General features: G+C 39.2%; 1 protein-coding gene across 2 annotated transcripts in view; it reads right to left on the bottom strand.

The window, feature by feature from the left end:
* Nucleotides 1-2862: 2862 nt before the first annotated feature.
* The window catches only part of EDRF1 (erythroid differentiation regulatory factor 1), a 47685-nt gene continuing 30696 nt past the window's right edge, over nt 2863-19851 (bottom strand). For both annotated transcript variants that reach the window (XM_026650932.2, XM_026650933.2), the window contains 9 exons: nt 19426-19626; nt 18739-18957; nt 17507-17730; nt 14981-15139; nt 14491-14640; nt 10022-10175; nt 9049-9164; nt 7193-7359; nt 2863-3740 (listed from right to left, as the gene is read on the bottom strand). In XM_026650932.2, coding sequence (XP_026506717.1) covers nt 3569-3740; nt 7193-7359; nt 9049-9164; nt 10022-10175; nt 14491-14640; nt 14981-15139; nt 17507-17730; nt 18739-18957; nt 19426-19626 — 1562 coding nt within the window. In that variant the 3' untranslated portion in view covers nt 2863-3568. The remainder of the gene's footprint in view (nt 3741-7192; nt 7360-9048; nt 9165-10021; nt 10176-14490; nt 14641-14980; nt 15140-17506; nt 17731-18738; nt 18958-19425; nt 19627-19851) is intronic.

Genomic DNA, 19851 nt, shown 5'->3' with positions numbered 1-19851 from the left:
GTATGTTTATTAGTAAGTGTATAGGAACTTCTTTTAAAAATATGTTTTCCCTATAATGCTTTTGCCTTAAACATGCTTGCTGAGAAAGCAGTATGGATTATTGGTACAAATGTTGTCATTGTCCTCAGAGAGAAAGCACAGTTTAGGAGCAGTCATTAGACAAACTGGCTTGCTGGGATATCACAATGTACAGCAGGGAACCTGCAGCCTTAAAAACCTCTGGCCAGAAAGGAGTAGGACACAAATTCCTGCCACGAGACAGATGATGGCTGGACTCTTGAGGCCTGACTGGGCACTCCTGGAGTGGACAATGGAAGGGGAATATATGTGCAGTTACCCCTCAAACTGTGACACACACACTGACTGGTGAAGGCATAAACCCCGAAAGAAACATTGTCTTGTCAAACTTTGTTAGAATATGCTTTAGGATTGGAGGGGGCCGGTTTTATGGATTTAACATCTTCATGTATATGAATCATATGGTCTATCCACCGTGCTATGTTCTAATCAGCTGGTGCAAGCTAAACAGTGTCAGGCTGGGTCACACCCAAATAGGAGACCCCCAGGGAACATGTGAAGGAGCTGGTGCTTATGATTCAGCAGTTGGTACTGTGATGGTGAAGGTCCTGATCCTGCAAAGACTTACACACATGAATAACGTCATGCCTTTGAACTCCTAGTGATGCTATTTATGCATATTTTTTTGTTGGATCAGGACCCAAATTAGTACTGAATTAATGGGGCAGCGTCGTGTTAGAATGCACCATGCTGCCTTGCATATCAAGGCTTAAAAAATGAGATCTTAACCACTTGTAGCAACTATTGAACAATTATTGGGAGGTAGATTTAAACACTGATGCCCTGCTGAAATTCCAGTTTTGATAGCAGTCGAAAGTCAAAGTGATAATCTCAGCCAGATGCTAAATAGCAGAAAATACCTGACCCTGCTCTTATAAATTCTGCAAATATTTAAAGCATTTTTTAAAACTTGCATTAGTTTACAGTACTAGGTTGGGCTTCTAGCAGTTAGAGACCAATGCAATAACAAATGACAACTGGCCTTTAGTTTCAAAGTTTTGTACTTTTGCATCAATGGATGGTTGTGGGGGCATTTCCTGGTACTCCACTATCAGCACCAGTTGAGGAGCCAAGGAAAAGCTTGTCCACGTTACTCTACATTTATTTGCACAGTTAGAGATTGTACACAGATGAAATGATAACTAGGTGGGGGTTTTTCTCTCATCAGCTACTCAGTATTTAAGATAAGATCATGAAAGATTAGATATCGATTGAACAAGTCACGATGACACCCACAGAACAGGGATGTTAACAGACGAGATTATGTATATCAATGGGATTATTCTTCCAAATTCTGACTACAGCAAGCCAAAGTTGTTTCCCAGTGCTTCACAACAGATGAGTTTTCATGCTTGAGGAAAAAGGTGTAGCTTGCTAACCACAAATGCCTGGTGAACATGTCAAAGAAGAACTTCTTCTGTTTTGCAATCTAATTTCCACTGCAGTGTGGAATTGTATCATGATTAGCCATTAAGAAATTACAGAAGTTACCTACAGAAGTTACCATTTTTATAGGGAATCAGACTCAACGGATTAGATTAGAAGTCTTAGGCTCCCTGTTTACTTTTTGGCTCTATAACTATAGCCCTTAAAAAACAAATCAGAAGAATCTTACCCCTTCTTACTTCACAGGTGTTTGCTTTTGATGTAAACAGAAAATTAAAAAAACAAACAAACACTGAAGTTGCTAATCATCCTCCATTGATATAATTGCTAGGAAAGTATGGCCATCCTAGCAGAAATCTAGATTCAACATATTATTCATATGCATACACCTCTGAATAAATGGCAAGGTCCAAAGTGAGCCACGACAATTCCAGAACCATTTGGGTGGCTGCATAACAATGGGTATGATTTGAAGACAGGAGGTTGTAAAAGGATGTTCTCTTGGTAATACATTTGGCGGGTCCTGATGTCTAATGAAAAAGATGATAATCAGGATTTCATCATGAGACCTACTTCCTCCCTCCGCTCCCTCCCCCCCCCCCAATATAGGACCTTCCAGGATAAATACTGTTCAGCTCCCTCCCTCCCCCTCCCCACTGATGGCTACATGCTAGTTCTCAAAAGAAAGGCAATGAAATTGGTTTCAGTCTTAAGCAGAAAAAACACTGCTTTGGTTTTGCACTAGCATTTAGAGAATTTCTAAACAACTTCAGACACAGAATTTCTTCTTGCTTGATGTGAATATGGAGCGGACAATTAAAAATAGTAATGGAAGGCGCTGTCCAACACTAACACCACTAGGAGGTAGATTGCAGGGAATCCAGATTAATGATGAACACATATACAGTACTGTTTAACTTGTGTAACTTTTTACTTCAAGAAAAGAGAGAGACACATGGCTTCCAATCCGATTTTGATTCAGGAGAGTTAGGAACATGATAGCTATTCACCAAAATAAAAACTTGCATCTAAGAACTTCTGACAAATCAGATGACAGATCATTGCTGTACAAATATAGTTGTAATACTTCTAATTTTTAGAGCAACACTAGTAAAAGTGACTTCGTATCTCATGCTTCTGAATTCCTCATTGACACTTTGGGAGAGATAGCTACATGTTTTAAGTCCTAACATATTGACATGAGACTAAAGCCTGATTTTCAGATTTCCTAGTGAAGTTAATCGGAGCTACAGATGCTCAGCACATATGAAAATGAGGCTTGTGTTTTTTAAACCTGTTTTCAATGTGATTGGGGGAGTTTGTGATCTCTTGGACAGAAACATTAAATGATAGCAATAAAAAAAAACAAAAAACTCAGATTTGTATGTTCTAGTTTTAATAAATAAAATTTATTTAAAATATGCTTTATCATTTATTCACAGTTTCAAGTTTGAAGAGGAGGATAATACTATTCCTGATCCAAAAAATCAAAATACAGCTAAATCCATTTCACTCTGTGGTGAAAATGACATTCCAGCAAAGGCTAATATCTTTGAAAAATCTTGTATTGAAGCTAAAAAGGCACACATTTATTTTTGTGCATGGTATTAACTGTAGTTAAAAAGGAAATATGTTTGCATATATAAGGGAAATTTCTTTGTACAGTTTCAGTTAACATTACTGGAAAAAGTCTTCCAATACCGCTTTGCTTACGAAGTAACATTTTGTACAAAAAATATCAAACTGATCCAACTGTAACAGATTACATTTTTATGCTAAACATTTTATTTTGCATCACTGCAAAGCCCACTGCTTTTCAGAGAAATCAACTTTGTATTTCTCAAATGTTAAAGATTGGAAGCTTTACCTCTAGATTTCAATTTTAGCACTTCACAAATGTAAAAACATTAATAATCAAATCATAATTGAGCTGTCATGGGATAGCGATGAACTCCTGTTCTTTCCCAGCTGTACCATGTTATAAATAGGCAATGCTTACCTCAACTTCAATAAAACTAAGCACCACATGGGACAAAACCACTGACCCCATGTTTAACAAGGCACTGATATTTCTGCTATCTGTAGCAGTTTTATATTTAGTAAGTCACCGAATTCCTGTCTTATCGGCTTCACTGTTCTGAGTCAGCTGCTCCAGCAAATTTAAAATGACTTCTATTCTTGCTAGCAGAGTCACACTTTTGTTGGCAGTTGCACGCAATAAAAGGGAGTAAACTTGCTTGTTGGTCTTAAGAACTTCCTCCTCTTCATTACTGCCACTGAAAAAGGAACCATAGGTATCCTGAACTATTACATTGTATCAAAGCATAAACAATTACATTGTGCAAATATTAATTTATTAAAACAGTGACTACCCATACCATCAAAATCTTGTTCTCCCTGGGATTCCATGACTCCTGGTTCTCCCACTACCTCTCTAATCACTCCTTCAGTGTTTCATTCAGAGTATCCACCTCATCCCTACTCCAGCTTTCAGAAAAAGTCCTATGGGGCTCTGAACCTCACCTTGTCATCTTCCTTTACAGTCTCTGGGCAGCATATGCACAAACATGACTTCAAGTGCCATCTCTATTGCTCCATGCTATACCTGTCTCCAAACAGAAATCTCAGCCTGCCTTTCTGACAGCTCTTCATGACTATTGAGCCACCAGTTTAAACTCAGTGGGGCCAACACAAAACTCTTAATCTTTCCCTACACAAGCCCTTCTGCTTTCTCTGCCACCATGGGCGCCACCATCATTCTCCCTGTCACTCAGGCCTGTAATCTGGGCATCATCTTTGACCCAGCGCTTTCTCTGGGTCCTCACACCTAAGCTATGTCTAAATCTTGCAGATTTTTCCTACATAATATCTTTAGGATCTTGCCTTTCCTCTCCATACACAGCTAAATATGTTATCCAGTCCCTCATCATCTTGTGTCTTGGCTACAGCAGCCTTCTCCTTTCTGGCCTTGACAAATGCCATCTTGCCCCACTTATCCATTCAAAACATTCAAAACTAAGGTAATTTTGCTGGCTCATCGCTTCAACTGTATTACCTTTCTCTCTGAATCGCTAAACTGGCTTCCCCTTCTCCAGTACATTTATGCCACGTTAGGAAATAAAACTCTAAAAGCCAGTTTTTAAAATTTTAGAAAAAACAACAATGTTGCCACTGATATTACAGGTAATTTTTTTTTTTTTATATATGTGACTAGTTGGTTTAATTGTAAATCCATCAAGAATTGCCAAGAAATAAAGCAGCAATTAGTTCATAACATTTGGCCCAAAGCAGTGGCAGGTTTATTTAACACAGAGAACAGGTATTCAATTAAAAAAAGCCACTGAAATGCAAGCTATTTCCAGGATAAATTACAAAAATGCCCAGGATGAAACATCACTTTGAATTACTATTTCCCTGCTCACAATTTTACACAGCCAAATTCAGTTCTGCTTAAGCACTTAATTTTTAAAGACATCTTGCTTTTATGCAGGGTTATAGCCAGATTGTAACTTTTGTGGCTGGAGCACCGCAGTTTCAAAGATGAGGTAAAAAATTCCCTTCTGCATTCCCCTTGAATGAGTGCATCAATAACCAGGGATCAGCAAGAGCAATTACTCAATTTCCAATCTGACCAAGCTAACCATTGGTGTGGAGGCATGGGGGAGGGTAGGCATTCCCCCCTCATCCTATAGACAAATAGGGTGCAAATATTGTATGCCCAGTTCATGTAAAAAGGTTAGAGAGAAAAGAGAATTTAACTTACCCACTTCTACAGTTTTTGAATGACACACATTAGCTGTATTAAGTTTGTATGACAATAGCATTCTGCTTTTATTTTGCAGACCTTGAAAAATTAAACACTATAACATAATTAAATTGAAATGTATGTACTATGTATACAGCCTATCAATTTAAACAGAATATTAGTGATTAGAACAGTAGATGGGAAAAGAAAATCTAAATATTCTACTCTGACATCACACCCTCTTCAAGGCTATGAAGTATGATAGCACAGAACCAACACAATTACTAGTGTTAGTCAATTACCCTGCACATCAATTTGTTTAAAAAGACGGATTATAGTTATACTCTGGTCCTTGGCATTGCGTATATTTACACTGCCACCCTGTGGAAGCTTTTTTAAAAATTAAAGGCACCTTACTGCTGCTACATAGAAAAAGTCAGGCTCTTTTCTAGTCTTTTGTCCTTCCATATATACATCTCTCCCCCCTCTGCTTTATGGTCCTTGTATACAGGAGGATGGATACTTCCCTAAATTGCATTTAGCCACACAGCATCCAACATAACAGCTGCTTAAACCCTGGCCAGTGACTGTATTCTAATGTGAAAATACAGTACTTCGATCTTAATGCCAACTGTGCAGCTAATACAGCATTCAACAATAAAGAAAAAAAAACTGTCAATGTACACAAGACTGGAACTAGCTGGTAGAACAGGTTTTGTAAACATGACTCCAAAAAGGTGATTTTTTGCTATTATTATTCTATTTCTGATACTCTACAAGCTGCCGTAGTGTCTACACAGTCTCAGCTGATGAGGTCACCACATATTTGCAGCTGATGGGATAGAATGTATTTTCTGGCTCTCCCTAGGCAAGATTAAATATAATTACATCCAAGAGGAGTGATCCTGGTGTCGGCAATCATTACACTGCCACAACTCTATTCTAGAGAGCACTTTAAGGTCAACTCAAAAAGAAAAACAAAAGAAAGAAAGAAAGAAAGAAAGAAAGAAAGAAAGAAAGAAAGAAAGAGAGGCCATGTTTTTGTTTTGATTTAAATCCTAGCAGCTAGATATTGTTTGAGAACATAAGGAAATGCTTACACAAAAAAAGATAATCCTTTGGCTACCACTCCAATACTTATTTTAGAAAATATACAGTTCAACCTTGCTAAGCATTAGCCCCAAATTTGCACATAAAAACATCACTCTTCATATTTTTTAGCTGTAGTGGGGACTTCAGCATACCGTAAATGTCATACTTCAAACTACATCGTCATCCGCAAAATTCAGTACTTTGCATTGGGGCTCCCAGTGTCTGTTAGCAATATTCTGTCATAGGTGGAAACGTAAGGTAGACCACCCATGTCAAAGGAAAGCACATCCACTTAACATGCGGCACAAACAATATATCACTATAGAAAGATGATGCCAAAAGTCAGAGAGATTTTAGGCTACCTGCCAATAGGTGATTGCAGTGCAAGTTATAGATTATCTCTGTACATGTGCACGCACCTTCCCCGCGCGCCCCCTCCACCGGGATGAGGGGAAGATAGACATTATGAAACATGGTGAAACAGACACTCCCTCTCTCTAATCTACCAGGGGCAATATAAAATTTTGATCATTTTTCTTTTTGTTACGGCCATTCATAGGTTGTTTTTATTTTCTCTTCTCAAGATCTTAGGCAGTTCTTTGGAAACAACAGATACAAGAATCTGCCCACACACAAAGAGCAGACAATTTTTTTACGTCATTCCCTCAGTTACACAAATCACAAAATAGTAAATACTCAGAAGAGTAAGTCAGAGTTGAGATGTAGCTTGATCATTTACACACGCACACATACAAATTATCTTTCCAAAAAATACAAATGACATATACAAACACTGCATTTTCTTGCATGTGTGTAATATGTATAGAATCAAATTTACAATGCATATAATCCAGGATGCATCTTACCAAAGCTTAACAAGTCTCGACTTACCCAATTTTCTTTTTTGTTGACGTTAGCAATTTAATTGATTGGAGGAGGAGGAATGACAATCGAGATTCAAATATACTGAGGAGTTTTATTACTTCATCTTTATTAAGGTTAGAAGAGGAGTCACCAGGTGGTGTCTTCTCATCACTACTTTTCACATCCTCATTTATCTAAAAAACAGAAAGGTATTTCACCTAACCCAGCTAGCAAATTATATTTTTAAATCAGGTTCAAATAGTACAATTTCAATTTAATTCACTTGTTAAAATATACAATGTTAATGTCAAGGCTATTATTCCATGCTGTTTATGAAATTGTTTTGGTAGTAACTTACATCAGCATTTTCACCAGTTACATAAGGTTGGCTGTGACTTTTTTGAAGTAGCTCTAATATGTTCTATGTACTCTATCAAATTTAGTTATGAAAATAATGGGAAAGCATGGATTTTAGTATCTTGCTCAGATTATCATTGCCATTGGATAATGACAAATGTATCTCAGCATAAGCAGCAATATTTACTTATTCAACCATCAGGATCCCGCTGATAGGGCTCAACTGCAAATGACCTTCAAAATTGTTAACACTTGAGTGACATGGTGGATCTTAGTGGAAAATATAAACCTCGTTCAAAAGAAGTTTATATGCAACTCTCAAAGACTTCAGAAGATCAATAAGTGTACTATAGATGATGACTACTACTGGAAAGGAAAGACTCATCATGTCCCGTTATGCAGAAATACATCAGTCCCAATCAATCTCTGCAGAACTATGAGAATTCAGAACTACATTTCTCTTTGAAATTTTGGCAATTAGCTTTAATAAAACTACAGTTAGGTCCAGTGTAACTAGGATTACATTAAAACTTGTCTTATTAACTTGAATTCATCTGACCGAGTTACAATATGTCATGCCAATAATATATAATGAGGTTTGGGTATACTATTTTTGTCCTCAACATTTTAATGCAGAACTTCAGTTCTGCTTAGATCTCCCACTATTCTGGTGCTGTCTGACAAGGCAGAACTTGACAGGATTCCAAAATGGGTTTAGCCTCAAAACATAAGATTGTTTAACTTGTGCCTTCTCTTTGTGCCTATAGAACAGCGGTGGGCAAACTTTTTGGCCCAAGGGCCACTTCGGGGTTGCAAAACTGTATGGAGGGCCGGGTAGGGAAGGCAGTGCCTCCCCCAAACAGCCTGGCCCCCGCTTCCCGTCCCTTGACTGCCCCCCTCTGAACCCCCGACCCATCCAACCTCCCTGCTCCTTGTCCCCTGACCACCCCCTCCTGGGACCCCCCGACCCTAACTGCTCTCCCGGGACCCCACCCCTTATCCAACCCCCCCTTCTCCCTGTCCCCTGACTGCCCCGACCCCTATCCATACCCCCATATCCTGACAGGCCCCACGAGACCCCCCACACCTATCCAACCCCCCCCCCGCTCCCTGTCCCCTGACTGCACCCTGGGACCCCCTGCCCCTTATCCAACCCCCCGACCCCCATACCATGCAACTCAGAGCAGTATGTCTGGCAGCCGCGCCGCTCGGCCGGAGCCAGACACGCTGCCGTGCTGCCCTGCAGGAGCACGCAGCCCTGCTGCCCAGAGCGCTGCTCACGTGGCAGCAGGGGAGGGGCCAGGGGCTAGCCTCCCCGGCGGGAACTCAAGGGCCAGGCAGGACAATCCAGACACAACGAAGAGAATTTAACAAAAACCTGAAGACGAACTGTGATAGTTTAATATTTAAAGAATAGTTCAATTACAATTTAAAAACCAGTATTTTATTCCCAAATGAAAAGGTATAAAAGTGACTACACAAGGTGCAAAGCAATAGATAATCAGACCACTTGTCCTTTTGCTTACCTGTTCACATTCAGCTAAAAGCTCCTTTCTGATCAGCTGGAATGCACACTGGGTCTTTATCAATATGTCTAGAGCCCCAGACAGAGTCTTTAATTTTCCAGCACTACTGTTTTGACCTAAAATTAGAAAGACATGAGCTCTGGACTAATACAGCTACTTTCATGCAAGGATCTCAGTGTGTCTTACAAAGCTATTATCATTTGTATTACTGTGGTGCCTAGGAGCCCATGTCATGAACCAGGGTCCCTCTGTACCAGGTGCTGTACACACACACACACACACACACTACAGACAGCCCCTGCTCAAAGGAGCTTACAGTCCAAAGTATAAGACAAGAGACAACAGATGGATACAGACAGGGAAGTACAAGTACACAATATAACAAGACTGGTCAGCATGACAGGCAGTGGTCTCAGCATTCCAGCAGCCTAGCTGTTGTCAAGGGTTAGTTTTTTGTTTTTTTTGGGGGGAGGCATTGTGGAAAGAGGAGACTACTAAGGAGGCATTTTAAAGGTGGATAATACTTATGGGGAGTGCCTCCCAAATGGGTGGGGACAGCTCAGGAGAAAGCACAAAGGTGCTTGTTTGAAAATTTTACAAGTGGGCAATGGACTAAAATAGGTCTTTCCCAGAGCGTGGTTGTGTCCCAAAGCAGTAGAAGATTATTACTTTCTCAAGAAAATGGGGAAATGGACAGTAACAATTTTAGTGTAGTTGTGGCCATATTGGTCCCAGGATATTAGAAAGAAAAGGTGGTTAAGGAATATCTTTTACTGCACCATCTTCCATTGGTGAAGGAGATAAACTTTCAAGCTTACACAGAGGTCTTCTTCAAGTCTGGGCTCGAAAGCTTGTCTCCTTCACCAACAGTTGGTCCAGTAAAAGATATTACCTTACCCACCTTGTCTCAGTAACAATTTTACTCCTTTTTGAGATTCTCCCACAGAGATTCTTTATTTGTAGTCCAACTTACTTGCCATCTGAAACTCTGCAAATGCTACTCTTTCCAACTGCACACGAAGAAGCTCACAGGGTGCATCCTTTAAGAGTTGAAAAAGCTTCACTGCTTTACTGTAATGAAGTTCAGCTAGTACTCGATGCTGTTTCCTTAGATGCTCATCGCCAACCTGTAACAGAAGTACATTATGTAGTAAGTGTTTAGGCATTCACGTAACAGTGAAAAAAAACTGCCTGGGGGGCAGGGCACAGCCACAATCACTCTTCTGCTCAATCCACAATTGTGAAATTTGGGGGGGGGGAAGAGGGGAAATGCAGGGTCGGCAATTTCCCAGGAAAAGCTAGTTTAAGACAGTGCGCTGGTAAATACCCATTTAAACCGGGAAAAATACAATTATTCTTAGAATATACCAATGGAAATTACTGAAAAATACTTAGCTATTTGATAATAGTTTTGCAGTAACAGTCTATAATTTCAATTAAAGGAAATAAAACAAACAGCATCAATCTAAAGTTGTATGATATTGTCTTTGTTACCTCAAACAAAAACCTTCTGAATATGAGAATTTCCCTTCTTTGTCGGGCAATGAAAATTATATGTTTGTTGAGCAAATAAAGAAGGGGAATTCCGAGATTCAGAAATTTCAGTTTCTGTTTGAGATAAACTGTCCAGTCTAGTACTCTGTCTCTTGATCTGGCTGGCTGGAGTACAACCGCTTCACCTGAACTCAGTGAGGACTCAAGTCAGAATATTCCAACAGGAGCAAAGATGGACAACCACTTGACCCAATTCATGGCTATTTTGAGAAAGTTCATGAAGATGACAAAGAGAGTCTTAGATACAGAAACTAAAAGGAAAAGTGTGTAGAAAGACAGACAATATGAGGAAACATTATGGCAAAATGCAGTTGAAAGAATAAAGACACCAGAACCACTGACTTTGGCTGAAACGTATGCGAGTATCAGAATCAGACTGAGGATGAAAGTACTAATAACACTACATTGCCATTGCCAAGTACATCAAAAGAAAGCCAGATCCAGGTTGCCCAAAGACAATGAGGATGAATTATCACTTCTTTAAATCACATATGGATATGTTTGAAACAATACTCTTTCAAAACCGAAACAAAAGAACTTGAAAATCTTTTTTTTTTTTTTTTAAATGGCTATACATAACAGGAAACACACCGCTCCTGCGCTCTGGTAACACAGAAACCTGCTCAGACTCTGCCAGTTGGTAGCAATGTTACATAGTTTATGTTCTCTCCACCAACACCTTTACAGTTCCATGCAGCAATGCTATTTACAGTGTCCTTTGTATCTTAATCCCTTACCTCAGGGTCTGAGAGGAGCAGACATCCAACTTCTCTGAGATTTCCATCAGTCTAGGCTCAGCTATCCTTGTTCCTCTCCTCTCCTCTCCCTTCCCCCCTTAGCATTTCCTTCTTGTCTCTTTTTATCAATCTTTAGCTGGTGTGCTAATTAATTCTTCAGCTCCCCCATGCTTCCCACATTAATGGGTGCCAAAGCGATCAGAGTGGTGGCTCATCTGCCAGCGCCCAGCACTCTATCATACTATAATATTTCCTTTTCTGTTGCTGACCAATCAACTTTTCAAGGAATGATCAGCTGTCTCAGGCCAGGCTACAAAGCACTCCATCGAAAGCAGGTAGCAGATGAACTGTTAGACGCAGTTACTGATGACTTGAGTGTGGAAACACTCAATGAAATACATGAAAAAGCAGTTACATTATTACAAGATAGCTGGAGTGATGTGCACAATGACCCAGTGATAGCTAACTGTGTGCAGATAGGGAATACTGCGGTTTCTGTATCAGCGGCTGATAGTGGAAGCAATAAGACTGGAAAGTATTGTGCAACATTGACAAGAGAAGCCAAGGCATTAGCAAATGAACTGCACGATTGTGATGCTAACAGCTACTTGACAGACACAGAAAAAGATGCAAAATATGGGAAGTAATTTGGAACAAGATGACAACATATGGATTACGTACTGATGTGCATCACAATGGCTAAATCTACTTGACAAGACTTTCATCAAAGCATTTGGTGTAAATGTTGTAGATTTACAAATATATATATATATATATATATATATATATATAAAATCACCATCAGCCTATAGCCTAGTTAAAAGAAGGCCAAGAATCTGTAAAACCCCAAATTCCTGGTAACACATGATGGAACAGTCAAACATCATGCCTGGAAACACATTAAAAACTGGCTGCATTATTTCAGGATTGTGAGTGATTATGAGGCAGAATGTGAAGACAAAGTGGTCAGTATAATTAATAATCAAGGAATTTACCAAGAAGCACAGAACTCGATCAGTCAATTGAAACCAGTTGCTCTGGCACTTGACACATCCCAAAGAGACACATCAACAATTGCTGTTGTATGCGCAATATTACTAGATCTACTGATGAAGGAAGATCTTGCACCACACAAAGCAAAAAGTACAAGAGAGATTGCATGAGGCAATTACTCCTGCACACATCTTGCCCCATCCTCCTTCATCCAAAATACATAGGAAAGAAATGCTCAGGTGAACAAGAAGAAATTGCAAAGCAGTGGTTGCTCAGCAAAAATCACAACTTTCTCCCTTTATTTATTAATCCAAAAAATAAAATGTTCTCATCCATTATCAAGGACAATTTTCCGCTGTAACAAAGGTGGAAAAAAATCTGAAGAATGCTGATAATCCATCTGACTTCAAAGCACTAGTGGTGCCATTACATTAGTGTCCAGCACGTTCAGCAAGTTCAGGACAAATCTTTTCAAACTTTGGATACATCCATTCAAAACTGAGCAATAGGCTCCGTCTATCCACTACACCAGAGTTGGTCTTCAGCTACAGAATGCTGCGTGGCCAAACGGACCTGGACTAGTAGCCTGCAACTCTGCATGCTTCTGACTGCTTAATGTTTCAAGCCTACAACTCCGCATTATTGTTGTTTTCATATAATGAAGTGTTTTTGACTTTTGTTTATATAATAATATTGAAAAACTGAAATGAGTCATGACATTTAACTTCTTTGAGAAAACATCAAACCAAAAGTATACAGACATTCCCATGTTCAATATTACATATATATATTATGTTCACTGAAGATGTGTGTACAATCCTAAATTAATCTCTGAATCTACTGCCTTATGTAACCACAATTTGAATCCATATGTAAAACAGTGTAATGTGTGTGCAAAAGCAAAATAAAGTTAGAAAGCAACAAGCACTTTTTAAACCACCATTTCTTTATGTTATAAGAAAATAACCCACAGCTATGAATACCAACCTTCAGCAAAAAAAAAAACAGATGAATGCCATGGAAGGCGAAGAAACTGCCAGTCTTCAAAGAGATCACAATGTGTTTTATTAAACATTTATATTGTGGTAATGCTAGAGGCCATGATCAGGTTGGGCCTCATTGTATTAGGCAGTATACAAACACAGTGACAGCCCTTGCTTAAAAGAGCTCGTAAATTTCATAGGTCAGGATTTGTAAACAAAAATCCACTTCAGATTATAATCATTAAAAATATCACCCATGTATACATATACTGCATACTCCCCATTATCTGACTAGCATGGAGGGCATGGATTTTATTAGGATAATCAGGTGTTCAGATAATCGAGAGAGCAGGAGCCATTCAGCAGCGAGGCGGCCTCCCCTGTAACTGAGGGCTCGTCATCCTCCTCGCAGTCTTACCCTGGATTTTCTGCTCTGCCCAGCTCACTCACTTCCATAACAGCATGGCTGCAGAGGAATCCTGCACTGTCACTGATACGAGATCCCTACGTTCACAAGATGTGGGGCAAAACAGAGTCCCCCTACCCCTGGCCAGGACTCTGCTCTCCCTTCCAAGACCACAGCTTCCCCCACCGCATCTTGTGTCTGCAGTGATCGGCTGTCACCTGCCCTGTGGCAAGACAGGAAGCCCTCTATAGTTCTGCTGTCATGTCCCTGCTGACACTCCCGTGACGGGGGCTGCAGAGTGCTCCCTGCACTGCTGCAGGAGCCATTCAGCAGCAGGGGGGCCTCCCTTATGGCCAGGCTAGTCATCCTCCTCACGATCCTGGCCAGGGGTTTCTGCTCTATTATCCGAAATGCCGCATTATCCAAATCCCTCCCTTGTCCCCCAGAATGAGATACATGGGGAACAAGGAAGGGATTCGATAATGCAGGTGTTCAGATAATAGGGTTTCAGATAAACAGGAGTATAATGTACACATACTGTATTTATATTTTTATATATATACACACACACACACACACACACACACACACACACATTGCACTCCTCGTCAGTACCCAGCCCAAGCCGGGGAAGCTATTGAGTGGACCAAATTTGAGGATGAATCCTGGTTGCGTGCCACTTGAGGCATGTTGCGCATATGCCAAGAAGATACAGAGCATAAATTACAGCACACAAGAAAAAAAAAATCTCAAAATTCTGGACTATTACCTGGTTTCTCAAGCAACTATGATACATGGAAGCCAGTCTGTGGTGAATAGTTGCAGCCCGATACTGGCAGAGGGGTTGTCGTGCAGACTCTGTATCAACATCACAGTATTTCAAAGATTTCATCATGGCCTCACTAACTTCCTTCTCTATCTACAAAAACAAGATTTCATGATGCAGTGTCAAAACATTTACTTTGAAATAACGAAGACCCAATATGAAAGAACAGGTTGTAGATGTTTACATAGCAGTTTATATTTTAGTTTCTACAAAAGAAAAAAGGAGATATGACAATATAACTATTTACGGTGTACTCTTCTTAATGTGCCGTATTCTGTTAGCTGCTACACAAGTTTTTATCCTATAAAGATTTACAAGTTATGTATGCACTTTGGCTCAGAGCAGGAGTTCTCTACCATTCTGCTTGTTCTTCAAAAAAAACCATGAAGAATGTTTGTTTCAGTGGATGTTGTTATAAATCCTCTTTCATTACCTGTTCCTGAGCCTTTCTAGATAATGGTGCATAATCCTGCTGCAGAGTTGCCATAGTAAAATAGGTAGTGGACAGTTCCCAGTTCACAGAATCCCAAACAACTGGATGCATCTCTCTTTTGCCCAGTGATCTTAAAGCCCTCAGATAGTAATCGATAGCCTATAGAATATAATAAATGTGTAGTAAAGCAGTAGTTATTGACACGGGTTTATAGCACAGTAAGTGGTAACAATCCAGTATCCTCTACTCATTCTAATATGGAAGCATTTCACAACTCATCTGGACATTTTCTTAGCATTTTCCTCAGAATCACTTTTGTAATCTATTTAAATCATGCATCTCCTACATGTAACTGGCAATACCATGCAAATACAAAATTGGAGTTTAATTCAGACTAAAATATACAACACAAATTATGTTTACATTACAGTGTGTAGGAATGGAAATGGAAGCAAAATTAAGCAAAGATAAAATCCTTATCTCTTGTGTAGAAGGGAGGGCTTGGTACAAGGGAGCTACACAAGGGCAGGGACAGAATCCACCGAATCCTGGAAGCAGAGTACATTATACAATGAGCAGCTAGTCCCCACAAACATGGGCAATGTGGTGTACTTTAGACACTCCCTAGCCATGGTCCATCCAGCTTCCCTGTCCATACACAAGCCTACCTCCAACATGATACTACAAAGACACTGCTGCAGAGCCCGGCTTCATGTACAAGAGATTGCAAAAGCTATCCAACTCTTTTTCCTGCACAAATGAACTGTCCAGTTTGGGTATTTTGAGCCCACCGAGGGCCAGGAGGATTTCTGCCCAAGACCTAACACACTGAGGTCTTGTTTATACAGATACTAAAGATTCCATAGCATTATTCATAAGAGTTGGGGGGTCCCATTGTTCAGGTCAAAAAGATCCCTCTATCTTAAAAAGTGCTGTCAAATTCTACTTTAACAGTATATCAGTGGTCTTCTATGTACTTCAGGAAGCCCTGAGAATCCTTTTGAATTAAAAGTGCTATTTAAATGTATGTTATTTTCTTCTGAGACCTTTACCAATCAGTCAGCAATGAGACGGAGAAGACTGAATGTCCCCAGCTTCTCCTAGTAGCTTGGTGATCTGTCCAATCATGAAATGAATGATGCAAAATCTAAAAAGGACAATATTTAACTATAGCAAGGGTAATCTTTAAGTTCATTGGTTATAGTGTTTCCATCAGATATGTTCACAATTTTTGCTCTCCTTTAACTGGAGGTCCTAAACTCCATTAAGGACTGTTTTATAGCTAATCTGAAAACTCAATTTTGAATACACTTTTTGAATGTTTAAAATATAAAATTATATGGTTCCTAAAAGACAAAAAAAAGTAGTTTTTTTAAAGAGTTTAATGTTAGTTTAAGGTCATATGTTAAATACCACTTTCCAAGTCCCAACATTATTGCCATATGTAACCATTCAAAAACACTGCACAAGAGACATTATAGGCCTGGGACAAACAGAAATACATATGTTGAGAAATATCAAAATTATTTACCTCTCATAAATTATGTGCATAACATCAGATAAGCAAGGTAACAGCAATCTTTACACAGATTATCAGATCTGGAATAAGTACTACTAATCAAAATACTAAGGGTCAGATTTTCTAAAATCAGACATGCCACTTCACACTTAATTTGAATGTGTAATTACACATGTGTAAGTGACTGTGTGCACATATTGAAATCAGCACATTGCTTCACAGAAATTGCACTCACAAATTAAGCGTGCATTTGTGAGAGCAACTGCCTGCTTGTCGGGGGAGGGAGGGCAGAAAAAAAAAAAAAAAAAAAATCTACCACCAACTTCACTTTTTGTAACTGACAAAACATATACCTGTATTTTTTTTCATAGCGAGCTCCTTCTTTACATAGTTATGTTTATTCTTAGTATTTTCCTATACCACTTTCAATTAATATGAAAACAATACACAAAATTACAAAATATTTTTAGTTTCTACATTTAAAGCTTTACTTGAAATAGTCATAACATTTCTGCCATTTCAAAGTGCTTAGAAATCAGTGTGTCTAAATCCAAAGGTAAAACCCCACAATCAGAGGCAGATTATGGATTTGTGGGGCCCTGGGCCAGAGGAAGTGGGGCCCCTCCCCACCCCTTCCACCTGCAGTCCCCCCACACACCTCAGCGCTACTGCCATGGGAGAGTAGGATCAGGTCACAGGGGCTTGCTCCACTCCGCCCACCCCTCCTGCCAGGGGAAGCCCCTGCACCCTAACCCCGCTCCCTGGCAGGAGCGCCGGGTGTGCAGAGCGGATCGGGGCATGCCCAATTGACCAGGGCCCCCGGCCACAGGCCCAGCGGCTAATCCTCCACTGCTCACAATAAAGATTAGTTTGAAAATGCTGAACTACAGCAAGTGATCCATCCAGAGAAATGTATTTTATGTACATGCTTAGTGGGAAATCACTGCAAAATAGCAAGGCCCATTCTTTTAAGCAAGGAACTGCGATCTGATCAACAGTCCTTTTACCTTATTATAGTAAAGGGCCTCTTCTGGGGAAAATTCTCGCTTAAAATCTCCTCCGGCAGCACAATGTGCTTGAGCACAAATTCGCATCAGTCTTCCAGTGTTACATAAAAGAAGGGCAGAATTGGTTGCATCATCAATTGACTCAAAGTTATGAATCCCTTCTTCAAAGCAAGAGAAGCTTTTCTTCCACAGTTGCTGCTCTGCTGCAGATACACTTTTGCTCACTAAATCAAAGGAAAAAGAGGTCTTACAATTTAATTCAAGCTTCTTAAAGATTTTTAAACCATCAACATCTATATTAAATTATTGTTCTCATGTTTCTATATAGTATTAAATTCCAGAAAAGCATACAAGTCAAGACTGAAGATTTAATAGTTCACCAAGAGTGCTTGGTCTTGGCCAGAGCAAAGGAAAACTTAATCCATTATCTTTTGGCAACTAGCAATGATGTATGCTTTGTGGTTAGTGTCATAAAGAGGTTGAAATTTTGAATAAGCCAACAAACGGTACCCTGAACTATATTGCTGAAAACGGTCACTGCCTTCTGATAACACTAAGTCAAAAACCACTGAGAGTTAACAGAGAGCTGGTAAGACAAAGACCATCATTAAAAAGACAATTAATTTACTCAATTACCTCAAAGATACTTACAGTAGGAAAGAAGTAGTAAGTAGATAAAAATAACTCAGATACTATGCTACGAAGTAACCATCAGTAAATTATTTAATAATCAATTGCTTAAAGTTTACCATTAAGGTTCGATTTCAGCTAAATACTATTCTGTTAAAGAAAAAGAAAGGACAGAAAAGTAATCATCAAATCAGAAATTTGGCAATAATATCCTACAATAGCAGCCTGACATTTTGGGGGCATTTTTGTGAGGAGAATTGTGCTAGTATTCTCTTATTTTTTCCAGGGAATTATAACTACTATAAAGATTCTCCAGAGTCTTATATTCCATATTTTAGTACAGACTAAGGTGTTCATATGTAAGTTTGAGTACTCTGAAAAACACTGCTTATAATGGAAGCACTAATATACCATTAGCTACAGGAGAGAGTATCTGTTACAAAGAAGTTCTTTGAAATTCCCTTTATTCCTGGAACGAAGAGTTCAGGAGGCATCTCTCAAACACTGTTGCTGAAAATGATAATCACTGTTACACTGCTTCACTGATGTAAACCTCTGAATAGAATAGTATATGTAACAAGTGCAAAAAAAATAATACGTACCCACTCTCTCAGTCTGCACTGCAGCAGCCTGGTTCATGTAAAATACTCCAATTTCATTTCTGATGTTACCCATCCTCTTCAGGACTTGTGTATGCTGCTCTGGATTTTGTTTTTTTAAGTTACTAAAAAGCAAGATTTCATTAGCTGCCTCATAGCATTTGCAGCTAACTGAAAGCTGACATTCCAAGTCTGTAGACAAGTCAGTGGCCCACGCAAATACTGGAAAACAAACAGCAAAAACTGCATGTCAATTATAAATTCTTTCTAAACAAATTTTATTTATTTTAGGGACTATGAAAAAAGTGTAGTAGTAAAGGTTTGATAAAATGACTGAGTTGTGCCCAAAAATCAAAGGGGTTCCACAGAGTCTAAAGAAAGGCAGAATTTGGCCATTACTTGAAAGATGTAAAGAATTTTTTTTAAAAGAAACTCTAGATATATTTAAAGTACATGATTTTATCATATACTCTCCAGAAAAGTCATATTCTGAAAAAGCTATTTTAATTTCTATGTTCAGCTTTCTTTTTGACAAGAAAGAAATAGCACCAAAGCACCAAAAGGTTCTCCTACCCCCAGAAGTGATATACTATACTGTTTTGTCAAAATCTGAGGAAACACTGTGGGATAAGTATTGGCTGACAGGACCACACTAATTCAGCCAAATATATTATTATTTTGATGTTATACCTTGACAGCTGGATTCTCTATGAAGACTGTGCAATATTTCATGATCTTCTTTTGTTTGGTAGTTATATTCTTCAAGATACGCAGCTCTGTTATTTGCATTCTGGGCAAGCATTAGCTGGATATCACCACAAAGGGTTAAACATTGACAAAGAAACAGAAGCACTTCTGCAGGCATATTGGTGCAGAGGCAGCAATAAGTATCTGGTAGGGGGAAAAACCCAAAAAAGCAAAATTAAGCACTGAGAGACTTGAGACATGTAGAATCCAAATTTAACTATTCGTAGAAGAGTGACCATGTAAGTGAGTATCAGAGGGGTAGCCGTGTTAGTCTGAATCTGTAAAAAGCAACAGAGGGTCCTGTGGCACCTTTAAGACTAACAGAAGTATTGGGAGCATAAGCTTTCGTGGGTAAGAACCTCACTTCTT

Source organism: Terrapene carolina, unplaced genomic scaffold (assembly GCF_002925995.2).
Source record: "Terrapene carolina triunguis isolate 2854851 unplaced genomic scaffold, T_m_triunguis-2.0 Scaffold95, whole genome shotgun sequence".
Classification (NCBI taxonomy): domain Eukaryota; kingdom Metazoa; phylum Chordata; order Testudines; family Emydidae; genus Terrapene; species Terrapene triunguis.
The sequence above is the reverse complement of the archived record's forward strand: the minus strand, read 5'-3'. Positions and strand labels throughout refer to the sequence as shown.